General features: G+C 43.9%; 1 protein-coding gene across 1 annotated transcript in view; it reads left to right on the forward strand.

Annotated features, from left to right (window-relative positions):
- The window catches only part of CHRNA7 (cholinergic receptor nicotinic alpha 7 subunit), a 133,609-nt gene extending 108,285 nt beyond the window's left edge, over window positions 1-25,324 (forward strand). Inside the window, exons 5-10 of the mRNA XM_046008917.1 lie at window positions 6,264-6,343; window positions 11,419-11,586; window positions 13,038-13,232; window positions 14,248-14,334; window positions 17,038-17,147; window positions 21,393-25,324. Of these exons, the coding sequence (XP_045864873.1) occupies window positions 6,264-6,343; window positions 11,419-11,586; window positions 13,038-13,232; window positions 14,248-14,334; window positions 17,038-17,147; window positions 21,393-21,917 (1,165 nt within the window). The 3' untranslated portion in view covers window positions 21,918-25,324. The remainder of the gene's footprint in view (window positions 1-6,263; window positions 6,344-11,418; window positions 11,587-13,037; window positions 13,233-14,247; window positions 14,335-17,037; window positions 17,148-21,392) is intronic.
- The last annotated feature ends 2,091 nt before the right edge of the window (window positions 25,325-27,415 follow it).

Raw genomic sequence — 27,415 nt, forward strand, 5'->3', positions numbered from 1 at the left:
GAAACATTAGAAGTTTCTGTATGTGGGAACGAAATAAGGATACCCCTTGTCATCATATATCTTAATAATGGTATGAATCTAAGTAGTAATAAAAGCAAAGTACTAAAATATCAAGGATTAGAAAGGAATAAACTAAATTAACCATCATTCATAGACTGTTTTTTTTTTTACATTAAAAAGAACTCTTTAGAGACTACATAGACAAAATATGTTGGATACAAAACAAGTGTGAAAATATTGAATGTATTTCTTTGCCCTTGTAACAGTTAGAAAATGTAAGTTAACCAGTTTTATTTCCAATATCTGTAAATGGCAAGAATTACTAATAAACAAACATGAGAAAGACCAAAATAAAGGATGGATTATATCATATTTAATTCTGGGAAAACCCAGTATCACAGAGATGTCCAATTTTCCCAAACTATTCTATAAATTTAATGTGATTCCAACTGAAGTCTCAACAAGGTCTTTGTGGGATTGGATAAGTGGATCCTAAAATTTACAATGATGAAGGAAGTGTCAAGGATAGCTAATACAATGTTTTAACAAAAGAATGATGTTGGGGGACTTACTCTGCTAAATACCAACATTTTCATTATTTTGTAGATTAAGATGATATTATATGAGGGGTTCAGGGTGGCTCAGTCAGTTGGGCATCCGTCCTTGATTCTGGCTCAGGTCTTGGTCTCAGGGTCTTTAGATCAAGCCTAGAGTCAGGCTCTGTGCTGAGCATGGAGCCTGCTTGGGATTCTTTTTCCTTCTCTCTCTGCCCTTCCCCTCACCATCTCTCTTCCTCTCTTTAAAAACAAAGATAATATTGTACTAGGTCAGGGATAGTCATACAGTTCAAAGAACAAAATAGGGAGCTCAGAAAGTTGATACATACTGTGCTAACATTATCTTATTCATAACATTATTATAATCCATCCGATGTTACGTTCAATTGTTATAATAACATCCATGTTATATGCCACCTGACATGTAAATTGGTGGATAAAGAAAGGATCTTGAATGCATTCCTCTGGAAGCCTCCTGCTAATGCTGATATCTGCCTCCTGGGATCTCTGACGGGTAGAAATGACCATAAAATTGTAGTTCTGCTCAAGACTTTGTTCATGGACTATGACTGGCCACAATGCTGGTTGTAGACCCTTGACATCTTAGATAAAAAGAACTAAATCAAAGTATCCAGAAACAGGACTCATTACTTTTGAAACAAAAATCATCTATTTTAAATAGACTGTTTCCCCTCTGACATCTAGGTATGCCTTACTTAAGAGGTATTTTAATGTGTAATTGATAACATTTCTTTTTTTGGCAGGAGATTTAATATAAATGATACCTTAAATCCATTGTATTTTGAGATAGATTGGCTCTCTCTGTCTTCTTCCTTTTTTTTATTCCAATATTTTAATTTTATTATTTTTTATTGAGATATAATTGACATGTAACATGCAGGTTTACTGTGTGGGATGTGTCGATTTGATCCACGTGTGTATTGCAGTAAGATTGCTGCTGCAGCATTAGCTAACACCTCTAGCACATCACATAATCATTATTTCATTTTGCGATGAGAACAGTTGAGATCATTTTTCTTCTCTTCTGCTTTTCCATTTCTCTTTGAAGGACAAGGTGAGCTCAGAGAGGACAGGATGGGCTGCACATGAGCCCTTATTCATCAAGATCTTCATGAGCCCACACACCTAGTGGGCTCTTTCATATAGCAGGGTGACCCTGGATTTTTTTTTTTTCCCTAATCCTTCTGCATTACTAATATTCAGAGTCTTTAGTTTAGTGAGCATGTGTCTGTTGGGGGTTGGTCTTTCTGGGCTTCCTTGATGACTGGCCCCCCCATTCTTCTCTCTCAGGGCACTGACAGCTGGACTCCAGGGACAGATATGCTGTGAGTGGCACGATGGGGCCACTTTTTCTTTTCCCTTGCTTAAGGCTGAGCTCCTGCAGACTATGGAGGTCCGTGCTGTAGGGCAAGCTAAGAACGAGGCTACAGTGAGCTGGCTTCAGAGACTCTGCTTCCCAGGTCAGGAGCCAGGGTGGAACAGTACAAGAGCCTCAGGGGGATGGAGAACAGGAAGACATCTAATCTCAGACCCCCAAGTTCATCTCTGCCTGTGCCTTCATTGACTTCTGAAAGTACAGCTTGCAATGAGCTCCCTGAGCATTGAACCCTAGACCCTGCAGACATGGCTACCCATGGTTTGCCCTCAAGCCCTGCTAACCTTCCTGCTAAGGCAAGTGCTATGGTAAGGTATTGGGGCAAACCTCACTCATCCCAGCATCCAGTCAAACCACACCTTCACAGGGCTTCCCTCTCTATGGTTTACTTAAAGGTATATGATCGGACCATGCATTCTGCTGGGTATGTACCAACCTTCTTTTCCACCTGCTGGAGTTATACCTACCTTTCAAGCCTGTCTAGTTGCCCTTTCTTCCTGACCACCCCATGAAGGACATTAGGGTCTGAATAATTAGGCTAAATATCCATCCTCTCCATGATCACTTTTCAGTGACAAAGTCCCTTTGCCCTTTGTTGCCCCATCGGTGTGGGGGAGTGTACCCAGAGTTCTCCTCACACCAGTGGAGGGCTTGTCTGTCCTCCTCTGGCTGGACAAGGACACAGGCAGCTGGAAAGAGGAGCTGTCAATGGGAATGAAGCGGCCATGTGCCTGAGTCATCAAGAACTCTGAGGGTTCATTATGTCTTAAGGACATAAACAGTATATATATTCAAACTGCTTAATACAGGAAGTTTCACATACACACCAGAGCAGAGGGAGGAATGAGCCAAGTCCTGTGGACCCACCCCAGCTCCCATGGTTATCAGTGTCTGCTGGCTACAAAGCTGTGTGATCTCACACCTCATGCTCCCTTTCCCCTGGCACCCATTATACCTCACTGCATGACCTAGTGCTGGGCCACGGGACACGTTCCACTGACACTGTCACACCCCTGTGTCCAGTGGCTTGGGGCCACTCATGTTTCACAGAGCTCTGTTCAGCCTCAGTTTTTAGCAAGAGAGCCCTTTTGCAAACAAATCTCATCTCCAGTTCTGATGGCCAAAACAGATAAAGCGGGATTAGCATACAATTATTACAGCAGCTTACTTTTACATCGCTGGTGTAGAAAATAGCAAAGAACTCTAAGACTGCCAAAATGAATATTAAGACTTGACCATTGATAATGATAACAGTGTTACAGTTCTGTTTATCTCAATATTCTGTTTTGGTTGAACTGTGTTTAGAAATCAGTGAGTCACACAGGTAAACTGTCGCTAATGGAAACCGATTTTTATCTTGTTTTTACGCATTTGTCTTGTGATCTCAAGAGTCTCTTCAATTAAATTGATCCAAATGTGTGGAGGAAGAGCTGAGAGGAATTCTTTTTTTTTTTCCTCTAGAATTAAGTCACTGATCTAACAGATGCTCACAGCCTTTGTTATAAATATAAAAATCAGACAAGAAGAAACCCAAGCTTAAAATAAGCAGAACTATGCATCCTATGTTATATGTCCTGAGACGGTTTCATTTGTTGCAGTGGTGGGAACAGGGGCTGTGCAGTGGGGTCCAGGTTCTGTGCTGGAACTGTAGGCTCAAATGTGGATTTTTAAAAAGAGCAGTGCAAAACTGAAATCTTACCGGGTGACTCATTTGCAAGAGGTTCAAATCCATGCACAGACATGGCAAGAGAAGTTTTAGCTTAACTTTCAGCCAGAAGGGAGTTAAATGGGCAAATGGACCACAGGTAGTAATCCATCTGTTGTCTAGTCTGAAGAGGTAGAATTTTCTAAAAGTCTTTGAGTATCTTTGGAATTTTATTCGTATTTTCAAGTACAAGGAAAAGAGAGTATCAGAATCTACATGTATAGAAACTCCAGAGCACACCCAGAAAATCTCAGGGTTCCGGAGAACCCGGTTTGAAAATCATGGTTTGAGCCAGAGCGATTTTGTGATGGTCCACATGTTCAGCTTTTCTGTGCCCAGTCACTGTTTATCATTTGATTCATGGAGACAGTTGGGCACAGACCACAGTCAAGCAGAGAATATTTGCATCTTGAGCCGACTTCCCCCTCTCTCTCCCTGTGCAGGCTTGCAAGTAAGGATGTAGGAGTGTCCTTCATCCCAAAGCTAGGAGCTTAGTCTCTCTCCCTTGCTTCTTCCTCTGCACCTCATCACATATTTGTTCCATATTCAAACCCTGGCTTTTTATTTATTTATTTATTTTTTGGAGATTTTATTTATCTGACAGAGAGATCACAAGCAGGCAGAGAGAGAGAGGGGAAGCAGGTTCCCTCCTGAGGAGAGAGCCCGATGCGGGGCTCGATCCCAGGACCCTGAGACCATGACCTGAGCCGAAGGCAGAGGCTTAACCCACTGAGCCACCCAGGTGCCCCCAAACCCTGGCTTTTTTGTATAGTTTTTTAACTCCGAAGTTTCTGGTTGATATTTTACTGAAATTTTAAAAAATGTGTTCTTGATAGAATGCATGGTGTTTTCCAGTTTATTTCTCTTCTCACTTGCTCTGAATCTACTTCACTCTCCTGAGACCCCTCATCTCTTGCTGTAATTTGGACAGGTCTCCCAACCCCTCCTCTTCTAGGCCCACTGCACAGCTCATTATGGAAATACATTTACTTGGTCCCCAGGTTTATTCCTTCCTTTTTCAGTATTCACCCTCATTTTCCTAGAGCTCATCCTCAAATCCATGACCAAGAAAATACACGTGGGACACAAGCCCTCTGAGCCCTTTAACTTTTGTGAAAGTGCCTCCCATTGCCTTCATGCTTGACTGGTTTCTTTCAACTCCGGCATTTCTCTGTGTGATTTCTTGAGTAATTGTCTCCCGCCCTTTTGTCTCTCCAGCATCTGTCAAGTGAGTTCCCTGGGTCTTGTGCTCTGGAGGCTTTCCTTGTCTCTGTCCTACATTTCATCTCTGATTGTTCTCAGCCAAATCTCCCACCCATTTATAAAAATTTATTTCATAAATCATATTTTAACTTTCATACTTCTCTTTGTTTTACTAATTGCAATGTCCTCTTGAATTTCTGAGAGGATATTACATTTTTAAGGAGAAATTTTTTATTCCTTTCATTGATGGCAACTTCTTGAAGGGAAAGAGCCTTTGCTGTGGTTTCCGTGGACTGGAACTGGTGAGGCAGGGTGAACAGGGTTAGGCTTGGCTGGTGTGAAGGATGTCAGTGGGCTCTGGGTCATAGGGCCTATCACTAGTTGCTTGGTACCTTGTGCTCAGTTAATTAGGACAGAGGAATAGAGGGCTGGAGTGTGATACCTGGAGGAGGGGGCTGGGGTATGGGCTCTGGATTAGATGGTTTGCATTTGAGAGATGCACTCATGAGCATGTTGTCTCCTGTCTCTAGGAACTGGCTAACTTGGCAGTGGAAGGGGGGCAATTCCTCTAGGGTCAGGAAAGCATCAGAATACAGAAGATAGTCTACGGCCATACCACCCTGAACGCGCCCGATCTCGTCTGATCTCGGAAGCTAAGCAGGGTCGGGCCTGGTTAGTACTTGGATGGGAGAATACAGAAGATACAAGATGTGAATAATAAAGGCTGATGGCTTTAACTGTTCTTTTTTCCTGTTTCGTGTCTTTGTTCAAGTTGGTAACTTCTGGCTGCAGGAGGTTCTGAACACCGGCAGGGAGGGGCCTGGGGTGTACCCATCTGAAGCCTGTTCCTATCTCTGCTCTCTTCACCTGCCCTCCTTCCTGTCATCGCTAATTATGGGGCCCAGAATGCCTCTGGGCTCTGCTGGTGCCTGCAGTTCATTCCCTCAAGATGTATTGGTTAAGCACCTGCCAAGCGTTGGGTGCATTCAGGAGGTGGGAACTGGAGCTTTGGAGGTAGTGGATCAGAATCCCTGCCCACATGGGGCTGTCCGGGGCAGAATGCTTTCCCTTCTCTTTATTTCCTACAGATAGATAGGAATGTCTCATCTGCTGATGTCCTGTGAAATTGTCTTCAGGTTTAACTTCTGCTAAGAAAACTTTGTTTTATGTGCCTATGAAAATCAGAGTGCATATGAAATGGGTGGCATGGATGGACATTGGCCACTACCAGCCTGTGCTCTGAGAAGATCTCCCAGGCCAGCTGCAAATGGTGTCGGCATGATCCAAGCACAAAGGGTGGCACTTTTTAAGCTTTTCTAGCTGCAGTCGGGACAGACCTCAGCGCCCCGGGAAATCCACCGCCTGGCAGTGCTGACTCATGAAATCCTTCTCGTGTTTCTAGTGCTGATGAGCGATTCGATGCCACATTCCACACCAACGTGTTAGTTAATTCTTCTGGGCATTGCCAGTACCTCCCTCCAGGTAAGACCCGCTTCCTTTGTCCTTCTAGAGTTAGACAATTTAAACGAGTTCAGGTGCCAGTCCCAATGGTCTTCACATGAGTGTGGGGCATCCTCTGCCTCGTTCACACCCAACCCCTCCTGTGTTTGCAAATATTTCCTGAACATGACAGTGCCATCTTCCTCCTTTTTATCTTGGGGTCATGGCTCAAACTGCCTTTGCCGAAATGTGTCATATGTCCTTATTGTGTGCCAAGTGTTCTTTAAAGTTAATCCACAGTTAAAGGAAGTCTCCCTCCTCAGGTCACTTCCACGTCTCCTTACAGTCTGCATGGCAAGCACCCCGGCCTTTCCCTCCACCATTTCAGCTCACCGTTTCCCCTCCCGCCAGACAGCGTATCTCGGCAGGGGCTGTTCTCCAAGTGCTGGGGGCAACATGATGGACTTGCGGGCTTTTTGAGACTATGCATTAAAAAACTTGCATGTTAGATAGAAGAGCAAGTGGTTTCAAAGTGGGGCTCATTAGTGTCTTGTTCCTGACTGAGCTGCTCTCCCTCGAAGCCAGTTGCTGGTTAACTGCTTCCTGGGATCGATTTTTTTTTTTCCCACCAGCCTCTCATTTCTCTCCATTCATTGAGCCCTAGGCTGCTCACTGAATAATACAGAGCATGGGGAACCTGCATTTTAATGCTTTGAGGCAGATATTAACAGAGCTTTAAAAATCTTTTAGATGATTTTTTTTACATGTTCTTTTCCAGGATTATCTCCCCCACTGCAACTGTTCAACTTCCTGTTCCAGGCAATCTGCAGCTAACTCCTACCCCAACACCAACATAAACACACACACACCATATCCTCGTTCCTACAACTCCCCACATATTGCACACCACACACACCCCCCATACCATATGCACACACCTACCACTCCCACACACACCACACACATTATATATCACACGCACACACTCCCACATATACACCCCACATCCATATCTCCCCCACACACATATCCACACACATTCACACACCAACCACAGCCCCCCCACAACACACCACACATACACCTCACACATCACACGTAACATGTCACACATCACACCTCACATATACAACTACATACATATCTCCTCCACTCACAAATCCACACACATTCACACTCCAGCCACATCCCCCACATACCTACACTACACACCACACACACACACACCACACCCCACATATGCACCCACACTCATACCTCCCCACCTCAAATCCACACACATTCACACACTAACCACATCTCCCATGTACATATACTACATACCCACACTATCTACTATCCCCCCATACCACACATGCATTACACACCACACATCCCACATATACGCCCTACACACCAACTTCCTGCACACACATATCCATACACCAACCACAACCCCTGCATACACACTACACACCATACATACCACACACTCACATACACACACAGCCTCTCTGCTTCAGTAAACCCCATTCTCACACCTGCATTCACAGCACACAGCAAACCTGGCCTTGTCTTCTTGGTTGTTGCTTACACATTCTTCCTCCTTAGCAGATGATAAGCATCCCGTGGGCAGATTCTGTGTTTACACACCTTAGAACCACCACTAATCAACCAGGCGCCTGGCCCACTTGTTCATAAATGAATGTGTGAGTGATTAAACCCATCAAAGGCAGATACCTCCCAATAATGCTTGTAGAGACTGAAAAACCACAGATTTTCAGGTTTTCTACCTGAAAGCATGTGCTTCCTTGCTGCTTCCCCTGTTCCTTCACCCCTCCCCCAGCCCAAGCATGCTTTCTGCCTAACAGCAGGCCCCTGGGGGACTGAGGCTATGGGATGAGTCTTCCATCACACACCCATAGGTTCTTTTTCCCCAGCCTGGGAGTTACAGTTTCTATTATGAGGGCTCTTTTAGAAAACAACCTCCGGTACTCATCAGTGTACAAGAATATGGTACTGCACATTGTTTTGAGGGCTGAGGCTGTTTTCAGCTACAAGCAGTAGCATTCCTGAGCCCTAGGCCACCTGTGTGCAGCAAAGCCCTCTGGGGCTCCTTGCCTATATCCCAGCCTTCATGGCCCCAGGAGCCTGGGAAGGACAGGGCATGTTGTTCTGTGAGTGTGGGAGTCTCCCCTACTTTGGCAGGAGCAGAATGGAGCACTCTGGCCTGGGGCAGCAAGCCTGTGCCCTGGGGTCATGTAGGACTGATCTGGGATGCTGTTCTGTTCATGCAACCAAGTACAGGCATGAAAAAAAAAAAGTGTTTTGGGTGCATGATTTCAAATAAAGACTTGGTTATGAAATTATCTTTCTATTTCATGTTTTTATTTTTAACAGGTTTATTATATAATTTACATATCATATGGGTCACCCATTTTAAGTACATGATTCAGTGATTTTTAATAAATTCACAAAGTTGTACAACCAATACCAAAATCTAGTGTTAGAACATTTCTTATCACCCCAAAAAGATCCCTTTTACCATCCTGTAGTTGATCCCCACCCTTACTGCCAGTCCCAGACCACCACTGATATGCTTTCTATCTCTAGGGATTCTCTTTCTCTGGCCATTTCATGGAAATGGAATAATTCAGTTACGGAGTTACATTTTCCACAAGCAGTATGGGTTTTGGGGGATCTCGCCCATTAATAGGAGGGCAGCATCTGTGGATTCCTATAAACAGGAGACATGGCACTTAAAGGAACTTGTGGGGATGGGGCATTGTTTATCCTTTCCCAGCTTGGTTGTGGAGTGAAGGCTTGTGTTTGCAAGGCTGCTGAGTACCTTCTTCCATTCACTTTTTTTCTTTTTTCTTTTTTCTTTTCTTTTCTTTTTAATTTACTAGCAGAAATGTATGGAGCACTAACCCTGTCCCCAGGAATAGGGGGCACCCTTAGCTCTTTGTGCCTTCCACAGCCTTCAAGCCTTTTTCTGGGCAGGGAGGAGCACATGGGCATAAATTGCTGAAGGGGGCTTATCTGGTCTCATCTCCATAACCTGCCAAAAATTCACCTCCAGCTTGTCTTAGGCTGAAATCACTCTTTTCAGTGGAAACTCTTTCTTGTGCCCAAGCACTGTCTTCATTTTAAACCTATCAGTCTTTGTTCTTAATCTAAGATCTAAACTAGTTAAAATTATCCTCCACATACATTTCTAGATAACCAAGTATTTTTCTCAATTTTTTAAAGATTGTATTTATTTATTTGAGAAAGAGGGAGCATGGCCAGGGAGAGGGACAAAGGGAGAGGGAAAAACAGACTCCCACAGAACAGGAAGCCCAAAATGGAGCTTAATCCCGGGACTCTGGGATCATGACCTGAGCAGACGCTCAACCAACTGAGCCACCCAGGCACCCCCAATGTTTTGTTTTGTTTTTTTCTCAATTTTTAACCTCAGGAAATGCCCACCCTGATCCTCCCCCTGCATACGTCCCTTTTATATTCTGCTTCTAAACCCTTCATCATTTTTATTAACTTTTCTTTGATTTTTTTTACATTCTTTACTTTTCTCCTATTAGAGTTTTTCTCCTATTAGACATTCTTTACCATCTCCTACAGAGATGGTAGGAGCAAGTTTACAGAACTTCTAATTCTTTGCACAGAAACCCTTAAATAGAGTCTTCAACAGAGCTTTGCAGCATTGTCTGTGAATTTTAAGACCATAAAGCTTCAGCTGAGATTCCTTTCCAGTGATTTTTTTCTAAAAAATACCAAGCTTGTTCTGGACAGGTCTAGCTGTGGTTTGGAGGCCTCTCTGGTCACACCCAGTCTAGAGGCCCAGGAGCCTACGTCTCCACTTCTTGAAGGGAACACAGGTAGGCCAGAAGAACGTATGCATGAGGCAATGATCATAAAGATGAACATCAAAATAATGTATTATTATTTTTTTAAGATTATTTATTTATTTATTTATTTGACAGATAGATCACAAGCAGGCAGAGAGAGGAAGGGAAGCAGGCTCCCCGCTGAGCAGAGAGCCAGATGTGGGACTTGATCCCAGGACCCTGGGATCATGACCTGAGCCAAAGGCAGAGGCTTTAACCCACTGAGCCACCCAGGCACCCCAAAAATAATGTATTATTTAACTCACCAGCCCTTTCCAGGAAGAAGAGGCAGCATGTATTATGAACAGCATATGAGGTTAGAGACCCAAAGAATAGCTCTGTGTTTATTTTTTTATTTACTCATAATTATTTCATTTTTTTCCATCTTTACGGAAGTGCGGTTGACAAATGAGAATGTAATGAGGTGTGCGACACGATGACTGAACATACACGTGCATTGTAAAATGATGCCACGAAGTTAACACATCCATCACTGTACAGGGCTGGGTTTTGTTTTGTTTTGTTTTGTTTTTGATAAGAATGTTTAAGATCTGCTCTCTTAGCATTTCAAGTACACGATGTTACTAACTAGAGTCACCTTGCTGTACCGTTGATCCTCCAAATGTACCCCTTGACCAGCCTCTGCCCATTCCCCCACGTCTCCCAGCCCCTGGAAACTCACTGTTTCTGTGAGTTCAGTTTTTTGTTTTTGTTTTTGTTTCTGTTTTTTGTTTGTTTGTTTGTTTTCAAAATCCACATGTAAGTGAGATCATAGAGTACTGTCTTTGGCTTACTTCAGTTAGCAAAATGCCCTTCGCGTTCATCTGTGTTACTGCGAATGGCAGGATTTCCATCTATTCTAAGCTGAGTCCTTCACTGTGTGTGTGTATGCGTTTGCATGTGTGTATGGTTTGATAATCTTTTTCTTTTTTTATTCATTCATCGATGAATACTTAGCTTGTTTCCATTCCTCAGCTGCTGCTAATAATGTCGCAGTGAACATGGTGAATATGGGGGTGCAGTTCTCTCTCCCGGAGGGTGATTTTGTTTCCTTTGGATGTATACCCAGAAGTGGGGGGTCACTGGATCATATAATAGTTCCATTTTTAATATTTTTAGGAAGCTCCATACTGTTTTCATAATGACTATACCAGTTCACATTCCCACCAGCAGTGTGAGACTGCTGGGTATTTAAAGCCGGGCTTGGTCCCCTTCCAGTTCGGTTTTCTGACTGTTTTCTTGCCCTCATAGGCATATTCAAGAGCTCCTGCTACATCGACGTGCGCTGGTTCCCCTTCGATGTGCAGCAGTGCAAACTGAAGTTTGGGTCCTGGTCCTACGGAGGGTGGTCCTTGGATCTACAGATGCAAGAGGCAGATATCAGCGGCTATATCCCAAACGGAGAATGGGACCTTGTGGGTAAGCCCAGCAAAGACATGAGACTAGCAACCTTGTAGAAAGCTGCTTTTTTTTTTTTTTTAATATTTATAAAACAGTACCCATTTATTAGCCTCTAGGGTTTTTTTTTTCAATTTTTTTAATTCCAATTTTTTTATTTTTTATTAACATATAATGTATTATTAGCCCCAGGGGTACAGGTCTGTGAATCGCCAGGTTTACACATTTCACAACACTCACCATAGCACATACCTTCCCTAATGTCCATAACCGAGCCACCCTATCCCTACCCCCCACCCCCCAAAAGCTGTTTTTTATTCCTGTGCTGGCTTTAAAAGTCTGTGATTTTCCATTCTGCTTTTCAGTGTAAGCATTTGTTGAACTCTGAGGCAATCTCTATAATTTACTGAGAGCTGTACAATAAGAAACAAAAAACAATTAGAAAATTCAGAGCTTTCCATGAGAAACTTGCAGCCATTTAAAGAAGTCAGTGCTAGTATAGGCATGACTATATTATTAGAATCTGCTCCATTCCTAAAATCAGGTTGGACAGCAAATTGCAGTTCACAAAAACTTATATTTGATGATTTTTACTAGAAAAAAATAGTAATTACATTTATAATGGTATAAAGCTCATAATGTATTATTTATAATCATGGTATCTTAGTCCATTCAGGTTGCTAAAACAAAATACCGTAGATTAGGTGGCTTATAAACAGCAGAAGTTTGTTTATCACAGTTCTGGAGGCTGGGAAATACAAGATCAAGTCCAAGATCAAGGCATGTCCAGTGTCTGCTGAGGGCCTGCTTCCTGGTTCATAGATGGCTGTCTTCTGGCTATGTGCTTACACAGCTGAAGAGATTAGGGAGTTCTCTGGGCCTCTTCTATAATGGCAATAATCCCATTCATGACTTAGGCGTGCCCTCCAAAGGCCCCATCTCCAAATGTCATCACTGTGGGGGTTAATATTTTAACATAGGAATATTGAGGGGGACACAAACATTTACTCTATACCTCATCTAGTTCAAACCATTAAAAAAAATTCTCCCGGGGGCACCTGGGTGGCTCAGTGGGTTAAGCCACTGCCTTCGGCTCAGGTCATGATCTCAGGGTCCTGGGATCGAGTCCCACATCTGGCTCTCTGCTCCGCGGGGAGCCTGCTTCCTCCTTTCTCTCTCTGCCTGCCTCTCTGCCTGCTTGTGACTTCTCTCTCTGTCAAATAAATAAATAAAATCTTAAAAAAAAAAAAAAATTCTCCCGGCTTGCCCCAATATCACTAAGATACCCCTGAACAACTCAAATATACCAGAAAGAATTTATTCAAACACTGATTACCCAGTTTTATTATTTAAAAAAAAAATTTTTTTAGCACCTAACAAACGTCATGGTCATTTGTGTGATACGCCCATTAAAATAAACAAGCAGGGTAATTTTCTTCAGACACCTTTCCTTTCCCCCTTTGTTCATGGAGGAATCCCAGGCAAGCGGAGTGAGAAGTTCTATGAGTGCTGCAAAGAGCCCTACCCAGACGTTACCTTCACAGTGACCATTCGCCGCAGGACCCTCTACTATGGCCTCAACCTACTCATCCCCTGTGTGCTCATCTCTGCACTGGCCCTCCTTGTCTTCTTGCTCCCTGCAGATTCAGGGGAGAAAATTTCCCTGGGTAAGTGTCCTGATCTTGGGTGGGAGTCTGAGACGGGATGGGAGGCCCTTGCCTTGAGGTCAGCTCTGTAGGGATCCCGGTGGATGATGCAGGACATGTCATGGCTATGGGGGCAGAGATGTGGGGTCACACACTGACCTCCCAGCCCAGGGCATCTCCCTGACACCGCAGCCTCCTGATTTAGCTTCATGCTCGATGCCCAGTGCCCTCCTGAGAATCTGTAAGATCCTCTGATCCTCTACAGAAGATGGCACTGCCCAAGAAGAGACTACTGGGTTCTGTCCCGAGGGACATTACTTTCTCTTCGTCTGCCACTGTATCCTGTTTCTTGGGGAGCAACTGGCCAGCATTTGTTATGGAGAGGCAACACTTTAGTTAGTTCAGTATCAGTTTGCATCTGTATATTGCTGTACACAGGGTAATTCCTTCCGATCATCCAATAGAAAGATAAGAAAACTAAGACTTAGAATGGTGAAATGAATTTCTCAACATCTTAAAGAGTTATTAAAGGTCATATTTAATACATGTAGAAGTCATCCTCAAACCCATACCTTCTGACTGCAGGCAAGGCTCAGGCACATTCAGTGACTTATCCACAGTCACACAGGTAGTAAATAGCAAAGTCAAGACCAAAAGTGAGGTCTTAAGATTGCATGGCTTTTTTGTTTTGTTTTGCTTTGTTTTTGTTTTCCTGCTAAATGTACTACCTCTCAATTCTAATGTAATTAAGAAAATGAGAGATGGTTATGTTGAGTTCAGTAATTCATTTTGTATCTTTGTTCTAAAGTTCTTGCTCCTAAACTTGCCTCCATCTGGGATTCTGATAATTGATGTGAACAATCCCCAGAAAAATGACCATACCCTCCAGACAGAGAAAGAACCCTGAATTCACTTTTAGGCCATCACTGGCCCCTCCCCCACACCTCCCTCCTTTGAATCTCAGATTAGGCACAGTTAATGGACTTGAGGCGTTATCATCTCTTCTCTCTCAGGCACTGCTGTGTTTATGTTTCAGGGATAACAGTTTTACTCTCTCTTACTGTCTTCATGTTGCTGGTGGCTGAGATCATGCCTGCGACATCTGACTCGGTGCCCTTGATAGGTAAGCAAGTGTCAGGTCTCTTGAAGATGTGGGCTTAGAGAGGGCCCTGGAGAGCCACATGGTCCCAGGAGGAGTGATTTTCTATAACTGTTTTAGTGACCCATAGACTCTGCTTACCTGGGTACATGTAAGGCAGTATGGGGAGTCAAGATTCATGGTTTGGCTTGAAGGTACAGAAATGCACCCTTCTTCCCACTGTTCTCCCCCTCACACTTATGCAGCCAGAGATTTTACCCCATTAGAGATTTGTTACTTTATCTTTGAGTCATTGCTTTTCCATAAATCCTTTGTCAAAATTGGAGGAGCTCATGTTTTAACTCTGAGATACCTCAGTGTCTCTGGATAAAGTTAAAGCTTGTGAGGAAATGTAAACAGGATAAATATGTTTTGGACAAGACAGATATAAAGCATGACCTTCTGCTCAGGACAGGATGACAGAAACAGGAGATAGCATTGTTTGTGACTATGTACCTCCCTGGATTGGAATAAGCAGGAACGTGCAGAGGGGTGCTCAGCGGTCTAGTGGTCAGGATCTGGTACTCTTGCCACTACAGCCAGGGCTCTGTTCCTGGTCAGGGAACCAAACCTCCAAGCCAGTTTTGAGAATGGGAAGCAAACAGCCTCATAGGGGATATTAGATTTAATATGAGCATCACTCCTCCTGGGACCATCCTGGGACCTCCTGGGACCACCCAGCTCCAGTTGGGTGATGGAGTTCAGAAAGACAAATGGAGTCTATGATTACTCCTGTTGTCCCAGGCCACCTGAGGTCCACCTGTGTGGTTAACAAGGGAGGGTAGGTTTAGGGGGGCCTATTTCTCTTACACAGATTCTCCCAGGCTTCACAAACTACAAAGGCAAGTCTCTCCTTTGTTCCCCTTATGTGTGATATTTTGACCAGAGAGAGACAGTATTGCTATGAAAAGACTTTGTGGGTGTTCCTCGTTCTCTCACTACCATCCAGAGGTCAAGAAACCATGCTTCATCCCCTTCTTCCTACCTTCTAACACAATGCTTTCAGTAGAGACTTCAAACAGAAAGCAGGCTCTGTGGGGTAGTGGGCATCCCTGCCTTGACCGATGAACCGATGAGCAAAAGGCATGGTTGGTGCGTAACCCATGTCTAGAAAAATGAGATTTCAGCTGCGGGGATCCTTTGACCCCACATGCCTCCACAGGTCATTGTCTTGGTCGGCTAGAGTTGCTACAGTAAAATTCCACAGACTGGGTATCAATACACAGAAATGTATTTGCTTATAGATCTGGAGGTTGGAAGTCAAGACCAGGGTGCTGGCAGGTTTGATCTCTAGTGAGGCCTCTCTGCTTGACTTGTGGATGACCACCCTCTTGCTGTGCCCTCACATGGTCTTTCCTGTCTGGATGCATTCCTGGTACCGCTTTGTGTGTGCAGAGTTCCCCTCTTACAAGTACACTAGTCAGATCGGTTCAGGTCCCACTCTAAGGAATCCATTTTAACTTAATTCCCTTTTTAAAGGCCCTGTCTTCAAATACAGTCATATTCTGAGATACCAGGGGCTAGAGCTTCAACATATAAATATAAACTCAGCCAACAGAAGTTACAGTTTTGTTCTATCTGCTTCCTTTTCTTAGAGGTCCCTGGTGCTAACTTGAAACACCTGGTGCTAACTTGAAGTCTCAGACATCCATCTCTCACAGCTTCTCACATGTACCTCTTGGTTCCCACAGTGGGGCAGTGAGTTCCTTCCTGCCCGGAGAAAAGGAGGCATTCTTAACTGAGTGTGTGGCCATGCCCTTAGCCTCTGCACCAGGATGTCTTCTGCTTTGAGCTCAGCCCCCTTGAGCTGAAAGCCACACCAAAGGTTTAGTAATGAGAGTTGCCAATCAAGGAATGTCTTCCCTTTGCCAGGCATTCTTCTAGATCCTCAGCTCATATAATTGCTAATACCTGCACCAGCCCCACAAAAGAAGGCATTGCCATCCCTGTCGTACTGGTGAAGAAGCTGAGGCCCAGGCTGAGTGGCCTGTCTAAACTCATAGATGTCTGAACTCATGGATGAAGGCAGTGGGTTAGTGGAGAGCTGTTTAGGATGCGCCATGCTTCTCACGTGGGCCAAGGAGGAGAAATGCATCCTTGCCCACCGGAGCTGAAGCTGGCATTCTCAGCCAGGGAAGTCACTGTCTTTCACGTCTTCTTCAGACACCCGGCACCTCCCCCTATCTCTCATTAGATGGGACCAGGCTCATTTCCCACACTAGTTCTAGGTACCCCGCCACTGATGCCCTGGTTTGCCCTTGTTACATCCCTGCCCCCAGCATGTCCCTGGCCTGCAGTTATCACTATGGGGACCAGACCCTCACTACCCCGGTATTCTCAGTTCCCATCACAGTCCACAGCCTTTCTCCTAGGAACAACCTTATCAGTGTCCTGTGAGGCACTGTTAACCCTCACTGGAGGAAGAGGCTGGCAGAGCTCACAAAAGTGTGGTCAGCCAAGCCAGGCAGCTGCCATGGATGGCAAAGCTGGTCCCTGTGCTCCGGACTGGCCTCTGCCTGCCAGGAGTGTGGACGGGGGGCTCTGCAAGCCTGTAGACAGTCCTGCCCTGCTCCAAGCTCTGCCATATGGTCCCAGGCAGTCAGAGACCGCCATCTGGTTCTGCTGCCATGCCATGATGCCTGTGCCATGGAGGGCCCGGGGCTCACCCTGCATCTCTTGTCTCTGCAGCCCAGTACTTTGCCAGCACCATGATCATCGTGGGCCTCTCCGTGGTCGTGACGGTGATCGTGCTGCAGTACCACCACCACGACCCCGACGGCGGCAAGATGCCCAAGTGGGTGCGTCCCTCCTGCTCTTCACCACAGGGAGTCAGGGGCCCTCAGCGTGGGTGACTCCACAGATGAATTATCTCTTTTAAAAATCCCACAGACAGCTAGCAGCCCTCAACACAAAGCCATGTCTCCCATAGGACCTCACCTGTCTGCACTATTGTATTATCTCTGGACTGTTATGGTGAGCATGCTCTTAGGGGCCCATGGCAATGGTCTTGCAATCTGACATTCCAGAATGGGGCCCACACACTGGCCGCTCTCTACGTTTGGCTACCCGTGTGTTTCTAAAATGTTTTGCACGTACGCTGTGGAGAACAGGACAGTGGTTGGAAGCAGCAGCAGAGATAAGCACCCAGCCATGTGGCTGGATCTTCAAACAGAATGAAGACCAACGGGGTGAGAGAGAGTTAGCCATGTTTTAACCCAGGTAGTCAGTGCATGGAGGAATGCCACCGTACCACAGGCCTATCTAATAAAGGTTAGTGGTTACCAGTGGGGAGGGGGGCTAGGATAAAAGCAAAAGGGAAAAAGATAAATGATTGAATATAACAGCCTGTTATGTCAGCCCTGGGTCATGCCATACCTTTCCAGCTCCTGCTCACCACTGGGCACTGGGATGTACGCAGATGCTGACCAAGCTGTCCCCTTGGGAGTCCAGGATCTGAAGCTCAACGCCCGTCCTCACCTGACTCTCAGGAAACCTTGATTAGGGCCAAGTATGGCCTGGGCTTTCCTCACCTCAGCACAGTGTGACAGCACCCAGGGCCAGGAGAGGGATTGATCCTTACTTGGGCCCTGCAGACCTTCCAGTGTTCTTGTCCAGAGAGCATGGCCTAGGCACAGTCGGTGCTAAAGGAGCCCTCTCATGTCAGAACGAGGCTGTTTTCTTTGGAGATCTGTAACCTTGCATCCAAGTTCAGAAGGGACTCTACCCCCCCATCCCCCCCCCCCGACACACGCTAAATGCAGGTGCAAGAAGTAAGGTGCATTTTGTGAACCTCCGGGAAGAAAGCGTTCCCAGGCCTTCTAAAACGATTCATTGTGCAATAATTTACAGTTACCCAAAGTGAACTTAGGAAAGATCGATTTAAAAAAAAAAATTTTTTTTTTTTTTTTTTTTTTTGCTTTACCAAGTTACTGTGTCCTCTTAGGTTCTTTCCCACAGCAATTTCATACACTTAATAACGACTTTCTCTCATAGCTCATTGCATCAGCAGTGGAATGAGCCCCCAGAAATGGTGCTGTCTCCCACACATGTCACATCACTGCAGTCCGTGGGCTTGTTTTGAGAAGGTCCCCCCATTAAAAAGTGGGACACATTTGCACACATTCCCTACATTGTCAGCTGACACTTACACCCTGACACACTTTCTGGCTATCCTCCTTCCGTGTGAAAAAGGTAATGCATTCACGTTTCAAAAGTCAAAGTGAAAGTAAAATCATACGGAAGGAAATCCTGCTCTCATTCCCACCTCTCACTATGCTTCCGCCACCAATACTGATAGCCGTTTTAAGCAATTTCCCCATTATCCTTCAAGTGTGTATTTATGCAAATGTAAAACTAAAAACACATATTATTATTCCTTATGTTTAAGACACAAAGACACAAAACCATTTTTAAAGACCTGATAGTACTTTACTGCCCAGAAAAAAAAAAAATCTTAATTAAGAGTCTATGCTAATTATTCACCTCTCAGCATGGGAGTGTGTTAAAACCAATGGCTGCAAATGAAATATGAAGCTTGGATCTCTCACTTTCAATTTATATAGCCTCCTGCATTTTTCTTTCTTTTTTTGTGTGTATTTGAAAAATAAATAGCCTCCAAGGAACTTTTATTATGATGTGTTGCTATGAAGAAGATATTGCTGGTGCCGTGGCATTATGTGACATTTACACAGCCAGACACAAAACCATAACCCAACAGAAGAGGTCATGAGCACAGTTTGATAAGTGTCAAGAGGATAATTGCATCTTTGGAGATGCTTTAGCTTTGAAAGCTAATGATTCAAGCCATGGAACTCAGAACAGACTTGGTAGTGTGGACCACATTAGCTTGAGATGTGCTCCAGGGTCCCTATACACAATCCATGTGTATAGCTATCTCTGGGCTTGGACGCACTCGCTGCCCAATGCATTCCCTTGAAGTGGGGGTTGGACTAAAGTCACAGGAATGTTGAAACAGACTTCACAGACCCTTTCGCAGATGAGCCATGAAAGCCTAAACGCATAGATGACTTGCTTACTGTGTGACCTTGAGCCAATTTATTAGCCTCTTTGAAGCCTCAGTTTCTTTATCTGTAAAATGGGTGGGGGAGTTATACTCACTTCACAGAGGCCCTAAGAGAACCAACTGAACCGGCATGTCTTTTTTTTTTTTTTTAGAGATTTTATTTATTTATTTGACAGACAGAGATCACAAGTAGGCAGAGAGGCAGGCAGAGAGATAGAGGAAGGGAAGCAGGCTCTCCACTGAGCAGAGAGCCCGATGCGGGGCTCGATCCCAGGACGCTGGGATCATGACCTGAGCTGAAGGCAGAGGCTTTAACCCACTGAGCCACCCAGGTGCCCCTGAACCGGCATGTCTTATCAGCCTCCTGTGGAAGGCCAGACTGACCTGCAGATTCATGAGGGGCTATATGTCCCTGCTCCTTACTGGTCATGGAAAACCCTGCAGGGTATGCAGACAGGCTTTTCCAGGCTCTAGAGTTTTGTCCATAAGGTGTGGGCAGGATATACAGAGTGCCTCTGCCCTGAGCAAAGGGTTATCTTTACAGCTGGAGTGAACCTGCACTTACGCCTTCTTGTTCTTTTCGTTGCCTGTCTCCAGACAGGTCTACTGCAGTTCTCTCTGAGCAGATGCCATTAAAGTGCTACAGGCATGAACTTCACAATTTACTGCCTGTACTTATAGATGGGACACATACCTGTTATGTTGCTGATGGAATTCACCACAATCCTAAACCTCAATTAAAATCAGTATCTGGATAAATTCAGGGAAAGGGCCCACTTTTCCTACACTTGTCTCAAAAGTTTCCAAGAATTTTTTTAACCTGAATTGAGGCTTTGCATGGCTCCTTCTTTTCATTAGAGGGAAAAACCAGAAATCTCAGTGATTTCACTCCAGCATCTTCTATGCAAAAAGGCAGTATATGTTGATAAAACACGTTAAATCGGAGGTCAGCCAACGGTGGCTCCAGTGGTCAAATCTGGCCCACCAGCTGCTTTTGCAAATGTTTTTTTTTTTTTTTTTTCACATGCTTTCATGACTATTTCTATACTTTTAATAGAGCTGAGTAGTTACAACAGAGACCTCACGGAGTTTATTATGTGGCCCTTTAAAGAAAGTCTGCCAACCCCTGCTTTAGACTTTTTCAAGTACTTTCCTGCACATCATCTGACTGTCTTCACTGCAGCCTAATGAATTAGGTTAGAGGTCCCTAAACTTTCCTGGTTCACAGCTCTTTTAATGTCTTTTAGGGATTTTTTTTCACAGGCCCTAGGGCAAAAACAAAAAACAACAACAAAAACAACAACAAAAATAAACCCACCTAATGGCTCTCTTTATTAAGGTGGTCAAAATAACATAAATATTTATGTCCTGACCCCAAGGCACCTGTTGGCACAGCACACCCCTTCAAATCTTAGGAGCACAGTGCCCCCATTTTCTGTTCCATGTTGACTTTCTTGGCACTTGCTTTTCATCAAGACAAAAGCCTGCTTTGCCATGATACACCATCCTTACAGGGGAACCTGTGTTCCAATAGGAGCTATTTCAAGCTAGGGGTTCACGCAGCGTTTGATAGGCATCACAGATTTTAAAATCTCTAGCGTTGTGCCCCTGCAAGTCTGCCCTGACACTGGGGTGCCCCACAGGCAGCTGGGTATGATGGTTGCTAATGACAGATGGGGGAAGATTGGAGAGGGAAGGTGACTTGTTTTGTTCACACAACTCAGGCAGAGCTCTTTTTCCAAGACGGCTCTCTCCTCCTGTATGCCTGTCTGCTCCCAAGACTGCGGTGTGTCTGCCACTGAGAATTCTGCTCATTCCCAGGATGACTTTCTGGATTGGTTTATTCTAGGCACACATTTGATCCAACCATTGCAACATGTTGGCACTGCTTGCCTGTGTAAGCTCAGGGAAGAAGTGGGAGCCTGGCTCCCCCAGGAACCCCTTCCCCCCACAAGTAGGGCTGTGATCAAGACCCACTGATGCTTGCTTCCAGCTCCTAACTGCGCTGTTGTCTCCCCAGACCAGAGTTATCCTTCTGAACTGGTGTGCATGGTTCCTGCGCATGAAGAGGCCGGGGGAGGACAAGGTGAGGCCGGCTTGCCAGCACAAGCAGCGTCAGCGTCGCTGCAGCCTGGCCAGTGTGGAGATGAGTGCGGTGGCCGGACCGCCCACCACCAACGGCAACCTGCTGTACATCGGCTTCCGCGGCCTGGATGGGGTGCACTGTGCCCCCACCCCCGACTCGGGCGTCGTGTGCGGTCGCATGGCCTGCTCCCCCACGCACGACGAGCACCTCCTGCATGGTGGGCAGCCCTCCGAGGGGGACCCGGACCTGGCTAAGATCCTGGAGGAGGTCCGCTACATCGCCAACCGCTTCCGCTGCCAGGACGAGAGCGAGGCCATCTGCAGTGAGTGGAAATTCGCGGCGTGCGTCGTGGACCGCCTGTGTCTCATGGCCTTCTCTGTCTTCACCATCATCTGCACCATCGGCATCCTGATGTCGGCTCCAAACTTCGTCGAGGCAGTGTCGAAAGACTTTGCTTAACCTGGTCTTGGTCCCCAGCATGTGGGAATCGCATCGACAGGCGATGTCGTTGGCTTGGGGAGAATTCGGGGTGCTACACTAGACGTGAGAATGCTGATGTACCCGGAGCGCTCGCTGCCAGTCATATCCGTTATAGTTTCCTTGTTACTTTGAATAATAGAATCTCAGCACGTTTTGTTTAACCCTCTCAGATGGGCTACTTGATATTCTTGGAACATCCTTAGGGTCACCAGGACCACTGAAAGCTGTTTTTGCCCATTCCCCAATGCCTGGTGAGCCCTTCAGAGAGGTCAGGGTGGCTCAAGACCGCCAGGGGAGGCCTGTACAGTTGGTTTTGCATGCTTGCATGTCACTTGCCAGAAGGCCTATGTGAAAATTCAACATACGCTTTTGCCTGTTTACAAACCTCGATGGAAAGTAACAATAATAGTAATAAAGTACCCTCACTAGATCCATTCGGATAATTGGTAAAAGGACACAAAACTAAAACTAAAAACCTAACTGCTCATTTTTCTGTGATTCAGATTTTATTTTTCTCTGCCAAAGATGGTAGAGAGAGACAATTTTACACTGCTCCTGCATTTTATTAGAGAGAGAGGCATAATTGGTCTTTTAAATTATGCTTTTACCAGTCTGGTTTTCTGCCAAGCTACCCTGTGGTGGGAATCAGGAGGGACATAGATGTATGTTGATTCTGAACTAGGACTACACCTGGCCCAGTCAGGGGGATGTCTGTAGATACCAGGGGCTCCCAAACTTCCTGCGCTGCCCTCAGACACTGGGGAGCTGAGTTTGCTCTATTCGGAAAAACCCAAAAGGCAAATAGAATTCTGTTAGAATGATAAGCCCAATGTAATAGCTAAAGTTAAACTAAGCCAGCTCTCTCTCTCTCTCTCTGTGTGTGTGTGTGTGTGTGTGTGTGTGTGTGTGTGTGTGTGTGTGTTTAATAATGCATTTGGTGTTTCTCATGTACTAGAGTTGATTAGTCTTAGAAACTTGTGGGTCCGTACAAATGCACAATATAAAGTGAAAATATGCTATGCCTTTCCTTATGTGTCAAGGCCAAGGAGCAGGATCTGGGACCTCTTCTGGTTTCTTGTATGGCAGGAACTGGGAAGGGGAGGATGTGGGCAGCAGCTTTCCTGGACCAGTAACTCCAGTCTCTGGCTTCTAGGGATCCACTTTCTCACAGCTCAACAGCTCCAACGTTAGCCCAGAAAAGTAGCTTGAAAAGGTAGATTCACTGGAGATAAGCATTTTGAGAGCAGAGGAATCTTTCATTTTAAACATGTGTGGTGACAGAATTCTCCAGTTAAATTATCTAGCTGACAGTGGTCACTTTGACTCTTCCCATTTTCCTTATTTTTTAATGCAGTCAAAAAGGAGACACAACAAAATCTCTCCTGCTCTGTCGTTACATCTAGGAACAGATCAGAGCTCAAAACCGCAGAAGGCTTTGAGCTCCTGGAAATCTTTAATTTGCTTCTAACCCCTGAGATGGGTGTATTATGAGGGAAGATTATGTTTTCAGAGAGAAAGAAATTGCATACCTTTCTCCGGCCACTTATTTCACTCATTTCTGGGTAATGCACATGGATTTGTTTGCATGAGGAGAATGGAGGCTTGGACATGCTCTGAGTGTGGGTGTGCATGAGTGCTGAGTGTGCAGCTGCAGAGGGGACAAGCAGGTTGATAAATAAGGACATTCTAGCTAACATCATGCCGTTTGGAGCATGGTTGTCCTCAGAGTTCAGCCGTTCTACATGGGATGGATGAACAATGCACAATCTTTTTTTTTTTTTTTCCTATTGTAGACACAAGTAGAAGTGTTTTGATGTATAAGAGAATGCTTCATTTCTTATTGCTACCTGAAAATTAACCTCTGTAACACTTTTGCTTGGAAAAAAAAACTTTTTGATTTTGTATTTTATACAGAAAAACATTAAAAAAGCAAACAAAAGCAGTTTATATGTTGACCCCTTGACCGGTACTCTGCCATTTTAGAAAGTGATAATAAGGAAAAGATGCACATGTATTAAGAAAAGCATAAATAGCTACAGGGACCACCGGTAAATGAGCTTCTGAGGACTGGGGGGCATTTCCAGAAAGGAAGAAAAAGAAAGGGAGAGAGGCTGGGAGGGGGCGTAAGGGGACTCAGAGAGACTCTTGCTACGCTCCTGTTATGCACAGCACTCTGCACTTTGCTTTCTGTGATTTGTGTTTTATCCTTCCATAGCAACATAAAAAGATCTACCTCATTCTTAATAGCTGCTTAGCATTCCATTGTCTCGATGGACATTTTTTTTTTTTTGGTTAGTCTATTAGTGAACATAAAATTTCCAGTTTTTTTTTAATTTTTATATACAAATCTGTAATGAACATCCTTGATTTATATCTTAGCATTTGTGACCATATCTTGGTATAAATGGGAATGGTATAAGTGGGAAATGGGATTGCTGGATTCGAGGCTCTGTGCATTTACCATTCAGTAGATATTGATAGATTACCCTCCAAATACCAATCAATGGATATACCTACCAAGAATATACTGAAAAGGCTAGTTTCTCAACTTTCTCAGTACTGGGTATCAGCAAACTTAATATATATTTTTTTCCAATCTGGTGAAAAATTATATTGCAATGTTATTCTGATTTAGTTCATTTTATTATGAATAAAGTTATGTATCTTTCAGATACATTTTAGAAATTTCAATTTTTGTAATTTATGTCCTTTACATAATTTTGGGTTATTTGGCTCTTTCTTAATTAATTTACCTGTGTACTTTGGAACTTTCTTGTCTTATATCTTGAAAATATTCTTATTTGTTTAGAAAATATTTTTATTCGTTTATTTTTGTCTTTTGATGTTATTTATCCATTTGTTTATTTCTTAGCATATAGAAAGTTTAAAGTTTTATGTTGTCAACTTATCCATATTTGCCTTGGTAGATTCTGGGATTTGTTCCCAGTTTTAAAAGGCCTTCCTCGTTCTGAGATTATAAATAAATTTACTCATATTTTCTTCTAAATTTTTATGGTTTCATTTGTTTACATCTTCTAACTCCCTGGAATTCATTTACTGCAGGAATTGAAGGTAAAAATGCATTTTTTTTTTCTCTCCAAATGGTTTTCAGTTGTGCCAACAAAATATATAATAGTGTATCCCTGTAATACAGTTAGTCTTTTCCCCATTTTGTTCAGAACGGCTCCTTGTTTGTAAACCAAATTCCTGTCAAGTGTTTTGGGGCTATTTCTCCTTATTCGTTTGTCTCTCTGTGAATGCTGTTCATTTCTGAAGCTTCATTCATGTTAATATTAAATATTCACATATCGATATTTTCAAGTTAACCATCCCCTTAACATTTCTTGCCTTGCCTTTCCTCTCTCTCTCTTACTCTCTCTCCTCCATTTCCCTCTCTTATACACACATTTTTTTTTCATTTAAATTCAATTATCCAACATAGAGCACATCATTAGTTTCAGATGTAGAGTTCAGTAATTCACCAGTTTCATAGAACACCCAGTGCTTATCACATCACATGCCCTTCTTAATGCCCATCACCCAGTTACCCCCAACCCCCTCCCTTCCAGCAGCCCTCAGTTTGTTTCTTATAGTTAAGAGTCTCTCATGGTTTGTCTCCCTCGTTGAGGTCACAATGAATTTATGTGAGTCTTCCTATTCAAGAGTGCTGCAGTCTAGGCTTGTGTTCAAATCTAATTTTATGCCGCTTGGTAGATTATTATGGTTTTGTTCAGATAGGTTCTATGAATTTTTTTTTGTTTGTTTATTTACAGCATAACAGTGTTCATTGTTTTGGCATCACACCCAGTGTGGTTCTATGAATTTCTTGTCTAGTTCTAGATAGTTTATTGTTTGGCTACCATTTTCAATGGAATATTTCTTCCATTTTATTTGATAACTGGATGTATAGGAATACAGTTGATTTTGTATATTAATGCCATAACTGCTTTAACTGTGTTTTCTTACTGTTTCTAAGATTTTCTTTTGCCTTCTCCTTTCCAATAATTTCCCTTATTTCTTTCCCTTAGGCAATCGCGCTTGAGAACAGTGTCAAATAATAGTGATTCAGGTGGCATACCTATCTTGTTCCTGACATTAATGGGATGGTTCAATGTCTCACTATTTAACTTGTATGAAGACATGTATTTTCCTTGTCATAATAAAAAAAGGATCTGTGTATTCTCAAACTATTCAGGCTTTCTGGGGGAATATATAGATGTTAGATTATTGTCACAGCCTCACAATATCTATGGAGATGATCAGAAAGCTTTCCCCTTTGCTCTAATAATATGTGGTATTATATTAGTCAGTTCCTTAAGACCAAACCACTGTTAGAGTCCTGAGATGATGCCTACATGTGATTTTTCCCTATTAGTACTGGTAATTGAAATTAATCATTCTGTCGCTTGCTTTTGTGTACTAAGCAAAAATCTCTATATTCTGCAACTGGTTACTTGGTTTGAGAATCATCTTCTTAAGTGTAAAAGAACTCACCTGGGGGCTGTCTGGGCATCCACTGGTGTGTGTCTGAATTCCTCCCATTTGGTAAGGTTAGGTCCTCAAGCACTTCTGGAGTCAACTTTAGTTACAGATGTTTAAGAAAATTAATGACAATCCATTTTTTTCAACATATTTGCATAGTTTTTACAATATAGGCACTTAGGATTTCTTAATTTCCTCTGTGTTGGTGGCTTATTCTCAGATTTTCATTTTTAATTGTGTACATTTCTCCTTTCTTCTGTTTTTTATTGATATGGCTCGCCAAAGGATTTTGTTTTTGTGTTTTCGGACACCAAACCCTTAGACATTTTCATCTGTTTGGAGAACTCGTGCAGCCCCTGTTGGCACTGTGCTGACCTGACCTGTCCTGGGACAGCTTGTATACTGTGCAAAGGGAGCCACAGCTGTGAGGAGCCACCTTCCCGCTGGCTTCCGGGGCCACAGCGGGAGTATCACTAGGTAGAGGGAGCTCAAGGGTCAAACCAGGCCAGGCAGGACAGATGTGGCACACGTGAATAACCATTCTACTGAAGAGACGACCATAGTTTGCTGGAAAATAGATGGATTTAAAGCTTTAACCAGAAGCCATCTTGAGGTACAGGCCTCTGGAAGTATCCCTTTTTCACCTAATTTAATGTTCTCTCATTAATGCATTCTTTCTGACCCAAACCCTCCCCAGTCCACACAGGACTGACCTCACTGCTCATGGCTCCTTAACTAAAAACCATTTACTCCATTTTCATATGGGTTTTATTTTTCTAATATCAGATATTATGATAATATGGGGAGGGGTCCTGATAGTTTATACCTGGGGGGAGGGAAGGGGAGGAAGGTACTATCCACAGTTTCAGCCTTTTTGAACTCTTGTGGTCAAATATCACTGTATCTTCAGCACACCCCATTTAGAATGCACGATATTCCACAGTTCAGCCCAGTTCTTCAACCTTTCCTGTCGGACTCCAATGTCTCATTTAAAA

This window comes from Meles meles, chromosome 6 (genome assembly GCF_922984935.1).
Source record: "Meles meles chromosome 6, mMelMel3.1 paternal haplotype, whole genome shotgun sequence".
NCBI classification, from domain to species: Eukaryota; Metazoa; Chordata; class Mammalia; order Carnivora; family Mustelidae; genus Meles; species Meles meles.